The sequence below is a fragment of the Oncorhynchus keta genome, chromosome 20, assembly GCF_023373465.1.
Source record: "Oncorhynchus keta strain PuntledgeMale-10-30-2019 chromosome 20, Oket_V2, whole genome shotgun sequence".
NCBI classification, from domain to species: Eukaryota; Metazoa; Chordata; class Actinopteri; order Salmoniformes; family Salmonidae; genus Oncorhynchus; species Oncorhynchus keta.
In genome coordinates this window covers 41,747,394-41,759,860 of record NC_068440.1, presented here as the reverse complement: position 1 = coordinate 41,759,860, position 12,467 = coordinate 41,747,394, and the positions used below count along the sequence as shown (strand labels likewise).

The following is a 12,467-nucleotide window of genomic DNA, read 5'->3' as shown; positions in this document are numbered from 1 at the left end:
CTGTAACTAACCTCTCCATTCAATAGATCTCCTGTAACCATTCAATAGACCCCCTGTAACTAACCTCTCCATTCAATAGACCCGCTGTAACCATTCAATAGACCCCCTGTAACTAACCTCTCCATTCAATAGACCCCTGTAACCATTCAATAGACCCCCTGTAACTAACCTCTCCATTCAATAGACCTCCTGTAACTAACCTCTCCATTCAATAGACCTCCTGTAACTAACCTCTCCATTCAATAGACCTTCTGTAACTAACCTCTCCATTCAATAGACCTCCTGTAACTAACCTCTCCATTCAATAGACCCCCTGTAACTAACCTCTCCATTCAATAGACCTCCTGTAACTAACCTCTCCATTCAATAGACCCCCTGTAACTAACCTCTCCATTCAATAGACCTCCTGTAACTAACCTCTCCATTCAATAGACCCCCTGTAACTAACCTCTCCATTCAATAGACCCCCTGTAACTAACCTCTCCATTCAATAGACCCCCTGTAACTAACCTCTCCATTCAATAGACCCCCTGTAACTAACCTCTCCATTCAATAGACCTCCTGTAACTAACCTCTCCATTCAATAGACCCCCTGTAACTAACCTCTCCATTCAATAGACCTCCTGTAACTAACCTCTCCATTCAATAGACCCCATGTAACTAACCTCTCCATTCAATAGACCTCCTGTAACTAACCTCTCCATTCAATAGACCTCCTGTAACTAATCTCTCAATTCAATAGACCTCCTGTAACTAACCTCTCCATTCAATAGACCCCCTGTAACTAACCTCTCCATTCAATAGACCCGCTGTAACTATTCAATAGACCCCCTGTAACTAACCTCTCCATTCAATAGACCCCTGTAACTAACCTCTCCATTCAATAGACCCCCTGTAACTAACCTCTCCATTCAATAGACCTCCTGTAACTAACCTCTCCATTCAATAGACCTCCTGTAACTAACCTCTCCATTCAATAGACCCCCTGTAACTAACCTCTCCATTCAATAGACCCCCTGTAACTAACCTCTCCATTCAATAGACCTCCTGTAACTAACCTCTCCATTCAATAGACCTCCTGTAACTAACCTCTCCATTCAATAGACCTCCTGTAACTAACCTCTCCATTCAATAGACCCCCTGTAACTAACCTCTCCATTCAATAGACCTCCTGTAACTAACCTCTCCATTCAATAGACCTCCTGTAACTAACCTCTCCATTCAATAGACCTCCTGTAACTAACCTCTCCATTCAATAGACCCCCTGTAACTAACCTCTCCATTCAATAGACCTCCTGTTATTAACCTCTCCATTCAATAGACCTCCTGTAACTAACCTCTCCATTCAATAGACCCCTGTAACCATTCAACAGATCTCCTGTAACTAACCTCTCCATTCAATAGACCTCCTGTAACTAACCTCTCCATTCAATAGACCTCCTGTAACTAACCTCTCCATTCAATAGACCTCCTGTAACTAACCTCTCCATTCAATAGACCTCCTGTAACTAACCTCTCCATTCAATAGACCCCCTGTAACTAACCTCTCCATTCAATAGACCTCCTGTAACTAACCTCTCCATTCAACATTAAGTTTTAAACATACATTTTTTGTTGGTTGAAGAAGTACAGTATTTAGCTAGTCAACCTGATATTGTGATGCGTGGTTTGATATTATGATTTCTGCCAATGTCCCATTAGTGTATCAGGACCCCCAATGTCCCATTACTGTATCAGGACCCCCAATGTCCCATTAGTGTATCAGGACCCCCAATGTCCCATTAGTGTATCAGGACCCCCAATGTCCCATTAGTGTATCAGGACCCCCAATGTCTCATTAGTGTATCAGGACCCCCAATGTCTCATTAGTGTATCAGGACCCCCAATGTCCCATTAGTGTATCAGGACCCCCAATGTTATCAGGACCCCCAATGTCCCATTAGTGTATCAGGACCCCCAATGTCCCATTAGTGTATCAGGACCCCCAATGTCCCATTAGTGTATCAGGACCCCCAATGTCCCATTAGTGTATCAGGACCCCCAATGTCCCATTAGTGTATCAGGACCCCCAATGTCCCATTAGTGTATCAGGACCCCCAATGTCTCATTAGTGTATCAGGACCCCCAATGTCCCATTAGTGTATCAGGACCCCCAATGTCCCATTAGTGTATCAGGACCCCCAATGTCCCATTAGTGTATCAGGACCCCCAATGTCCCATTATTGTATCAGGACCCCCAATGTCTCATTACTGTATCAGGACCCCAATGTTATCAGGACCCCAATGTCCCATTAGTGTATCAGGACCCCCAATGTCCCATTAGTGTATCAGGACCCCCAATGTCTCATTAGTGTATCAGGACCCCCAATGTCTCATTAGTGTATCAGGACCCCCAATGTCTCATTAGTGTATCAGGACCCCCAATGTCTCATTAGTGTATCAGGACCCCCAATGTCTCATTAGTGTATCAGGACCCCCAATGTCTCATTAGTGTATCAGGACCCCCAATGTCTCATTAGTGTATCAGGACCCCCAATGTCCCATTAGTGTATCAGGACCCCCAATGTCCCATTAGTGTATCAGGACCCCCAATGTCTCATTAGTGTATCAGGACCCCCAATGTCTCATTAGTGTATCAGGACCCCCAATGTCTCATTAGTGTATCAGGACCCCAATGTCCCATTAGTGTATCAGGACCCCCAATGTTATCAGGACCCCCAATGTCCCATTAGTGTATCAGGACCCCAATGTCTCATTAGTGTATCAGGACCCCCAATGTCCCATTAGTGTATCAGGACCCCCAATGTTATCAGGACCCCCAATGTCTCATTAGTGTATCAGGACCCCAATGTTATCAGGACCCCAATGTCTCATTAGTGTATCAGGACCCCCAATGTCCCATTAGTGTATCAGGACCCCAATGTTATCAGGACCCCCAATGTCTCATTAGTGTATCAGGACCCCAATGTCTCATTAGTGTACCAAGACCCCCAATGTCTCATTAGTGTATCAGGACCCCCAATGTCTCATTAGTGTATCAGGACCCCAATGTCCCATTAGTGTATCAGGACCCCCAATGTCTCATTAGTGTATCAGGACCCCCAATGTCTCATTAGTGTATCAGGACCCCCAATGTCTCATTAGTGTATCAGGACCCCAATGTCTCATTAGTGTATCAGGACCCCAATGTCCCATTAGTGTATCAGGACCCCGATGTCCCATTAGTGTATCAGGACCCCCAATGTCTCATTACTGTATCAGGACCCCCAATGTTATCAGGACCCCCAATGTCCCATTAGTGTATCAGGACCCCCAATGTCCCATTAGTGTATCAGGACCCCCAATGTCCCATTAGTGTATCAGGACCCCCAATGTCTCATTAGTGTATCAGGACCCCCAATGTCTCATTAGTGTATCAGGACCCCAATGTCTCATTAGTGTATCAGGACCCCAATGTCTCATTAGTGTATCAGGACCCCCAATGTCCCATTAGTGTATCAGGACCCCCAATGTCCCATTAGTGTATCAGGACCCCCAATGTCCCATTAGTGTATCAGGACCCCCAATGTCCCATTAGTGTATCAGGACCCCAATGTCTCATTAGTGTATCAGGACCCCCAATGTCTCATTAGTGTATCAGGACCCCAATGTCCCATTAGTGTATCAGGACCCCCAATGTCCCATTAGTGTATCAGGACCCCAATGTTATCAGGACCCCAATGTCCCATTAGTGTATCAGGACCCCAATGTCTCATTAGTGTATCAGGACCCCAATGTCTCATTAGTGTATCAGGACCCCCAATGTTATCAGGACCCCAATGTCTCATTAGTGTATCAGGACCCCAATGTTATCAGGACCCCCAATGTCTCATTAGTGTATCAGGACCCCCAATGTCCCATTAGTGTATCAGGACCCCAATGTTATCAGGACCCCCAATGTCTCATTAGTGTATCAGGACCCCAATGTCTCATTAGTGTACCAAGACCCCCAATGTCTCATTAGTGTATCAGGACCCCCAATGTCTCATTAGTGTATCAGGACCCCAATGTCCCATTAGTGTATCAGGACCCCAATGTCTCATTAGTGTATCAGGACCCCCAATGTCTCATTAGTGTATCAGGACCCCAATGTCTCATTAGTGTATCAGGACCCCAATGTCTCATTAGTGTATCAGGACCCCCAATGTCTCATTAGTGTATCAAGACCCCAATGTCTCATTAGTGTATCAGGACCCCCAATGTCTCATTAGTGTATCAGGACCCCCAATGTCTCATTAGTGTATCAGGACCCCCAATGTCCCATTAGTGTATCAGGACCCCCAATGTCCCATTAGTGTATCAGGACCCCAATGTCTCATTAGTGTATCAGGACCCCCAATGTCCCATTAGTGTATCAGGACCCCAATGTCTCATTAGTGTATCAGGACCCCCAATGTCCCATTAGTGTATCAGGACCCCCAATGTCTCATTACTGTATCAGGACCCCCAATGTCTCATTAGTGTATCAGGACCCCCAATGTCCCATTAGTGTATCAGGACCCCCAATGTCTCATTAGTGTATCAGGACCCCCAATGTCCCATTAGTGTATCAGGACCCCCAATGTCTCATTAGTGTATCAGGACCCCCAATGTCTCATTAGTGTATCAGGACCCCCAATGTCCCATTAGTGTATCAGGACCCCCAATGTCTCATTAGTGTATCAGGACCCCCAATGTCTCATTAGTGTATCAGGACCCCCAATGTCCCATTAGTGTATCAGGACCCCCAATGTCTCATTAGTGTATCAGGACCCCCAATGTCCCATTAGTGTATCAGGACCCCCAATGTTATCAGGACCCCCAATGTCCCATTAGTGTATCAGGACCCCCAATGTCCCATTAGTGTATCAGGACCCCCAAGTCCCATTAGTGTATCAGGACCCCCAATGTCCCATTTAGGCCGTTAAGGCAAGACCGATCCCAGACCAAGTTAACAGTAATACTGTTGCTATTTCTGATGTCATCGTTTGAATGAGCGTCGTTTGAACATGTTTTAGTCACTGGGTTAATAATCACAGACCGGGAGAGACATTCAAATGACTAATGTAATCTTATTAAAAACAGAAAGGGACTCTCTTTTTAAACCTCTTTACATGTTTGCCAACTGTCTGATGCTGGCCATAGCTTTATTAATAAGTGTGTAAGGTGATATCTTCCCTATTCACATGTGTCCCAAATGGTACACCTGTTCCCTATAAGGCCTGGTCTAAAGTAGTGCACTTACATAGGGAATAGGGTTCCATAGAGTTCTGGTCTAAAGTAGTGCACTATATAGGGAATAGGGTTCCATAGGATAGGCTTCCATAGGGTTCTGGTCTAAAGTAGTGCGCTACATAGGGAATAGGGTGCCATTTGGAACATCAGTCCCTATATCCCCTGGGCTCAAAACTCACTCCATTAGCTTCTGTCATTGTTTAAAACATCCCACCGTGTTTGCCCTTATATGCACACCTTCCTTCTCGCTGCTTGGGCCTTCCCAAATGGCACCCTGTTCCCTGTATAGTGCACCCTATTCCCTGACACCGGGCCAGGGTCAAAAGTAGTGCATTACGTAGAGGATAGAGTGCGATTTGGGAAGGCAGGCCCTGTGTTCTGACTAATGGCAGTAAACTCCTCACCAACACTCAAGATAGTTTACAGTTAAAAAGAACACAACACCCTTTTTAAAATGTTTTATTCATGACCGCAATGCTCTCTATAAAGAATACAAAAATCACATCTATCTTCAGACTGTTCCAGAACCTTCTGCTCTACAGATGTTTAACAATGTCTAAATATAGAATGATAATGATGTTGTTGAGATTTTGGTGTTTAAAGAGACAGCTTTTCCAAACCTGATTGGTAACTCAGGTTTCAGCTGCCAGTGTACGAAACAGCCATCTTTCTTTTTCCCTGGTTTAAAAAAAAAAAAGTTAAATTTTCAATGTCTCTCTCTTTATCTCTTATCGTTCCAGATAATACTCTCACATGCATCTGAAAAGTCTATTTGTAAAGAAGGTTATGTTAGAAGTGACTGTGTACAGACAAAGGGCAGTTCGTCTCGTTACCTAAAACTGACTAACACTGAGTGGACAAAACATTAAGAACACCTGCTCTTTCCATGACATAAACTGACCAGGTGAATCTATGTTCCCTTATTGATGTCACTTGTTAAATCCACTTCAATCAGTGTAGATGAAAGGGGAGGAGACATGTAGATGAAAGGGGAGGAGACATGTAGATGAAGGGGAGGAGATAGGTTAAAGAAGGAGTTTTAAGCCTTGAGACAATTGAGACATGGATTGTGAATGTGTGTCACTCGGAGGGTGAATGGACAAGACAACTGCCTTTGAACAGAGTGTGATAGTAGGTGCCAGGCGCACTGGTTTGTGTCAAGAACTGCAAAGCAATAATAGGAAGGTGTTCTTAATGATATGTACAGTCATATTATATTTGACTTCTATTAGTCCCAGTGGTCATGTTTTCTCCCTCACACTGTTTAGATCATTCTTGTTATGGTCCTCGACAATGCCTCTGTAAGGAGAACAAAAAAAATCACCAGATTACAGTCAACATGTTAACCATGTTATAAGCTAATGATGTATAATTTTAATGAACTGATTTTAATAGCCAATGCTGATATTATTTGTTGGCTGTCTGGTAAATTCCGGAAACGGTCAATTATCTCACCTGTACAGGTAGACTTCTTTCGTAAGACTGTCTCTCAGTTGCTCCATCTCCTTGGTTTTCCTCTTCTGAATTTGTAGCTCCATCTTCTGCTCTCTGCTCGTCTCCTCCAGCCTGTCCACTGTCTCCTGTGGGGGGAGGGAGACAAGGTTTCATAAACCTGACATTAGTGTTTATAATGTATTGAAAGACTGGTGTTCTAATCTCTGTCTCTGTGTGTGTTGGAGGTGCCTTGATTTGTTATCAACCCTATCTACTGGACATCTCCCCCATTCCAACCCTATCTACTGGACATCTCCCTCATTCCATCCCTACCTACTAGACCTCTCCCTCATTCCATCCCTACCTACTGGACCTCTCCCTCATTCCATCCCTACCTACTGGACATCTCCCTCATTCCATCCCTATCTACTAGACCTCTCCCTCATTCCATCCCTATCTACTAGACCTCTCCCTCATTCCAACCCTATCTACTGGACATCTCCCTCATTCCATCCCTATCTACTAGACCTCTCCCTCATTCCAACCCTATCTACTAGACCTCTCCCTCATTCCAACCCTATCTACTAGACCTCTCCCTCATTCCAACCCTATCTACTAGACCTCTCCCTCATTCCAACCCTATCTACTAGACCTCTCCCTCATTCCAACCCTATCTACTGGACATCTCCCTCATTCCAACCCTATCTACTAGACCTCTCCCTCATTCCAACCCTATCTACTAGACCTCTCCCTCATTCCAACCCTATCTACTGGACATCTCCCTCATTCCAACCCTATCTACTAGACCTCTCCCTCATTCCAACCCTATCTACTAGACCTCTCCCTCATTCCAACCCTATCTACTGGTCCTCTCCCTCATTCCAACCCTCTCCCTCATTCCAACCCTATCTACTGGACATCTCCCTCATTCCAACCCTATCTACTGGACATCTCCCTCATTCCAACCCTATCTACTAGACCTCTCCCTCATTCCAACCCTATCTACTGGTCCTCTCCCTCATTCCAACCCTCTCCCTCATTCCAACCCTATCTACTGGACATCTCCCTCATTCCAACCCTATCTACTAGACCTCTCCCTCATTCCAACCCTATCTACTAGACCTCTCCCTCATTCCAACCCTATCTACTGGACATCTCCCTCATTCCAACCCTATCTACTAGACCTCTCCCTCATTCCAACCCTATCTACTGGACCTCTCCCTCATTCCATCCCTATCTACTAGACCTCTCCCTCATTCCAACCCTATCTACTAGACCTCTCCCTCATTCCAACCCTCTCTACTAGACCTCTCCCTCATTCCAACCCTATCTACTGGACCTCTCCCTCATTCCAACCCTACCTACTGGACCTCTCCCTCATTCCAACCCAATCTACTAGACCTCTCCCTCATTCCAACCCTATCTACTGGACCTCTCCCTCATTCCAACCCTACCTACTGGACCTCTCCCTCATTCCACCCTATCTACTAGACCTCTCCCTCATTCCATCCCTACCTACTGGACCTCTCCCTCATTCCAACCCTATCTACTAGACCTCTCCCTCATTCCAACCCTATCTACTGGACCTCTCCCTCATTCCAACCCTATCTACTAGACCTCTCCCTCATTCCAACCCTATCTACTGGACCTCTCCCTCATTCCAACCCTATCTACTAGACCTCTCCCTCATTCCAACCCTATCTACCAGACCTCTCCCTCATTCCAACCCTATCTACTAGACCTCTCCCTCATTCCAACCCTATCTACTAGACCTCTCCCTCATTCCAACCCTATCTACTAGACCTCTCCCTCATTCCAACCCTATCTACTGGACCTCTCCCTCATTCCAACCCTATCTACTAGACCTCTCCCTCATTCCAACCCTATCTACTAGACCTCTCCCTCATTCCAACCCTATCTACTAGACCTCTCCCTCATTCCAACCCTATCTACTAGACCTCTCCCTCATTCCAACCCTATCTACTGGACCTCTCCCTCATTCCAACCCTACCTACTGGACCTCTCCCTCATTCCAACCCTATCTACTAGACCTCTCCCTCATTCCAACCCTATCTACTGGACCTCTCCCTCATTCCAACCCTACCTACTGGACCTCTCCCTCATTCCAACCCTATCTACTAGACCTCTCCCTCATTCCATCCCTACCTACTGGACCTCTCCCTCATTCCAACCCTATCTACTAGACCTCTCCCTCATTCCAACCCTATCTACTGGACCTCTCCCTCATTCCAACCCTATCTACTAGACCTCTCCCTCATTCCAACCCTATCTACTGGACCTCTCCCTCATTCCAACCCTATCTACTAGACCTCTCCCTCATTCCAACCCTATCTACCAGACCTCTCCCTCATTCCAACCCTATCTACTAGACCTCTCCCTCATTCCAACCCTATCTACTAGACCTCTCCCTCATTCCAACCCTATCTACTAGACCTCTCCCTCATTCCAACCCTATCTACTGGATCTCCCTCATTCCAACCCTATCTACTAGACCTCTCCCTCATTCCAACCCTATCTACTAGACCTCTCCCTCATTCCAACCCTATCTACTAGACCTCTCCCTCATTCCAACCCTATCTACTGGACCTCTCCCTCATTCCAACCCTACCTACTGGACCTCTCCCTCATTCCAACCCTATCTACTAGACCTCTCCCTCATTCCAACCCTATCTACTGGACCTCTCCCTCATTCCAACCCTACCTACTGGACCTCTCCCTCATTCCAGACCCTATCTACTAGACCTCTCCCTCATTCCATCCCTACCTACTTCCCTCATTCCAACCCTATCTACTAGACCTCTCCCTCATTCCAACCCTATCTACTAGACCTCTCCCTCATTCCAACCCTATCTACTAGACCTCTCCCTCATTCCAACCCTATCTACTAGACCTCTCCCTCATTCCAACCCTATCTACTAGACCTCTCCCCTCATTCCAACCCTATCTACCAGACCTCTCCCTCATTCCAACCCTATCTACTAGACCTCTCCCTCATTCCAACCCTATCTACTAGACCTCTCCCTCATTCCAACCCTATCTACTAGACCTCTCCCTCATTCCAACCCTATCTACTGGACCTCTCCCTCATTCCAACCCTATCTACTAGACCTCTCCCTCATTCCAACCCTATCTACTAGACCTCTCCCTCATTCCAACCCTATCTACTAGACCTCTCCCTCATTCCAACCCTATCTACTAGACCTCTCCTCATTCCAACCCTATCTACTGGACCTCTCCCTCATTCCAACCCTACCTACTGGACCTCTCCTCATTCCAACCCTATCTACTAGACCTCTCCCTCATTCCAACCCTATCTACTGGACCTCTCCCTCATTCCAACCCTATCTACTGGACCTCTCCCTCATTCCAACCCTATCTACTAGACCTCTCCCTCATTCCAACCCTATCTACTGGACCTCTCCTCATTCCAACCCTACCTACTAGACCTCTCCCTCATTCCAACCCTATCTACTGGACCTCTCCCTCATTCCAACCCTATCTACTAGACCTCTCCCTCATTCCAACCCTATCTACTAGACCTCTCCCTCATTCCAACCCTATCTACTAGACCTCTCCCTCATTCCAACCCTATCTACTAGACCTCTCCCTCATTCCAACCCTATCTACTAGACCTCTCCCTCATTCCAACCCTATCTACTAGACCTCTCCCTCATTCCAACCCTATCTACTAGACCTCTCCCTCATTCCAACCCTATCTACTAGACCTCTCCCTCATTCCATCCCTATCTACTGAACCTCTCCCTCATTCCAACCCTATCTACTAGACCTCTCCCTCATTCCATCCCTATCTACTGAACCTCTCCCTCATTCCATCCCTATCTACTGGACCTCTCCCTCATTCCATCCCTATCTACTGAACCTCTCCCTCATTCCAACCCTATCTACTAGACCTCTCCCTCATTCCATCCCTATCTACTGGACCTCTCCCTCATTCCAACCCTATCTACAGACCTCTCCCTCATTCCAACCCTATCTACTGGATCTCTCCCTCATTCCAACCCTATCTACTAGACTCTCCCTCATTCCAACCCTACCTACTAGACCTCTCCCTCATTCCAACCCTACCTACTAGACCTCTCCCTCATGCCATCCCTATCTACTGGACCTCTCCCTCATTCCAACCCTAACTACTAGACCTCTCCCTCATTCCAACCCTATCTACTGGACCTCTCCCTCATTCCAACCCTACCTACTAGACCTCTCCCTCATTCCATCCCTATCTACTGGACCTCTCCCTCATTCCAACCCTACCTACTAGACCTCTCCCTCATTCCAACCCCATCTACTAGACATCTCCCTCATTCCAACCCTATCTACTAGACCTCTCCCTCATTCCATCCCTATCTACTGGACCTCTCCCTCATTCCAACCCTATCTACTAGACCTCTCCCTCATTCCAACCCTATCTACTAGACCTCTCCCTCATTCCAACCCTACCTACTAGACCTCTCCCTCATTCCATCCCTATCTACTGGACCTCTCCCTCATTCCATCCCTATCTACTGGACCTCTCCCTCATTCCAACCCTATCTACTGGACCTCTCCCTCATTCCAACCCTATCTACTAGACCTCTCCCTCATTCCAACCCTATCTACTAGACCTCTCCCTCATTCCAACCCTATCTACTGGACCTCTCCCTCATTCCATCCCTATCTACTAGACCTCTTCCTCATTCCAACCCTACCTACGAGACCTCTCCCTCATTCCAACCCTACCTACTGGACCTCTCCCTCATTCCAACCCTACCTACTGGACCTCTCCCTCATTCCAACCCTATCTACTAGACATCTCCCTCATCCCAACCCTACCTACTAGACCTCTCCCTGATTCCAACCCTATCTACTGGACCTGTCCCTCATTCCAACCCTACCTACTGGACCTCTCCCTCATTCCAACCCTACCTACTGGTCCTCTCCCTCATTCCAACCCTATCTACTGGACCTCTCCCTCATTCCAACCCTATCTACTAGACCTCTCCCTCATTCCAACCCTATCTACTGGACCTCTCCCTCATTCCATCCCTGTCTACTGGACTGAACCTCTCCCTCATTCCAACCCTATCTACTGGACCTCTCCCTCATTCCATCCCTATCTACTGAACCTCTCCCTCATTCCAACCCTACCTACTGAACCTCTCCCTTATTCCAACCCTATCTACTGAACCTCTCCCTCATTCCAACCCTATCTACTGGACCTCTCCCTCATTCCAACCCTCTCCCTCATTCCAACCCTATCTACTAGACCTCTCCCTCATTCCAACCCTATCTACTGGACCTCTCCCTCATTCCAACCCTACCTACTGGACCTCTCCCTCATTCCAACCCTATCTACTAGACCTCTCCCTCATTCCATCCCTACCTACTGGACCTCTCCCTCATTCCAACCCTATCTACTAGACCTCTCCCTCATTCCAACCCTATCTACTGGACCTCTCCCTCATTCCAACCCTATCTACTAGACCTCTCCCTCATTCCAACCCTATCTACTGGACCTCTCCCTCATTCCAACCCTATCTACTAGACCTCTCCCTCATTCCAACCCTATCTACCAGACCTCTCCTCATTCCAACCCTATCTACTAGACCTCTCCCTCATTCCAACCCTATCTACTAGACCTCTCCCTCATTCCAACCCTATCTACTAGACCTCTCCCTCATTCCAACCCTATCTACTGGATCTCTCCCTCATTCCAACCCTATCTACTAGACCTCTCCCTCATTCCAACCCTATCTACTAGA

General features: G+C 46.8%; 1 protein-coding gene across 1 annotated transcript in view; it reads right to left on the bottom strand.

The window, feature by feature from the left end:
• Positions 1 to 5,696: 5,696 nt before the first annotated feature.
• Positions 5,697 to 12,467, bottom strand: part of sync (syncoilin, intermediate filament protein) — a 30,420-nt gene continuing 23,649 nt past the window's right edge. Inside the window, exons 5-6 of the mRNA XM_052472897.1 lie at positions 6,709 to 6,833; positions 5,697 to 6,552 (exon numbers count right to left, since the gene is read on the bottom strand). Of these exons, the coding sequence (XP_052328857.1) occupies positions 6,495 to 6,552; positions 6,709 to 6,833 (183 nt within the window). The 3' untranslated portion in view covers positions 5,697 to 6,494. The remainder of the gene's footprint in view (positions 6,553 to 6,708; positions 6,834 to 12,467) is intronic.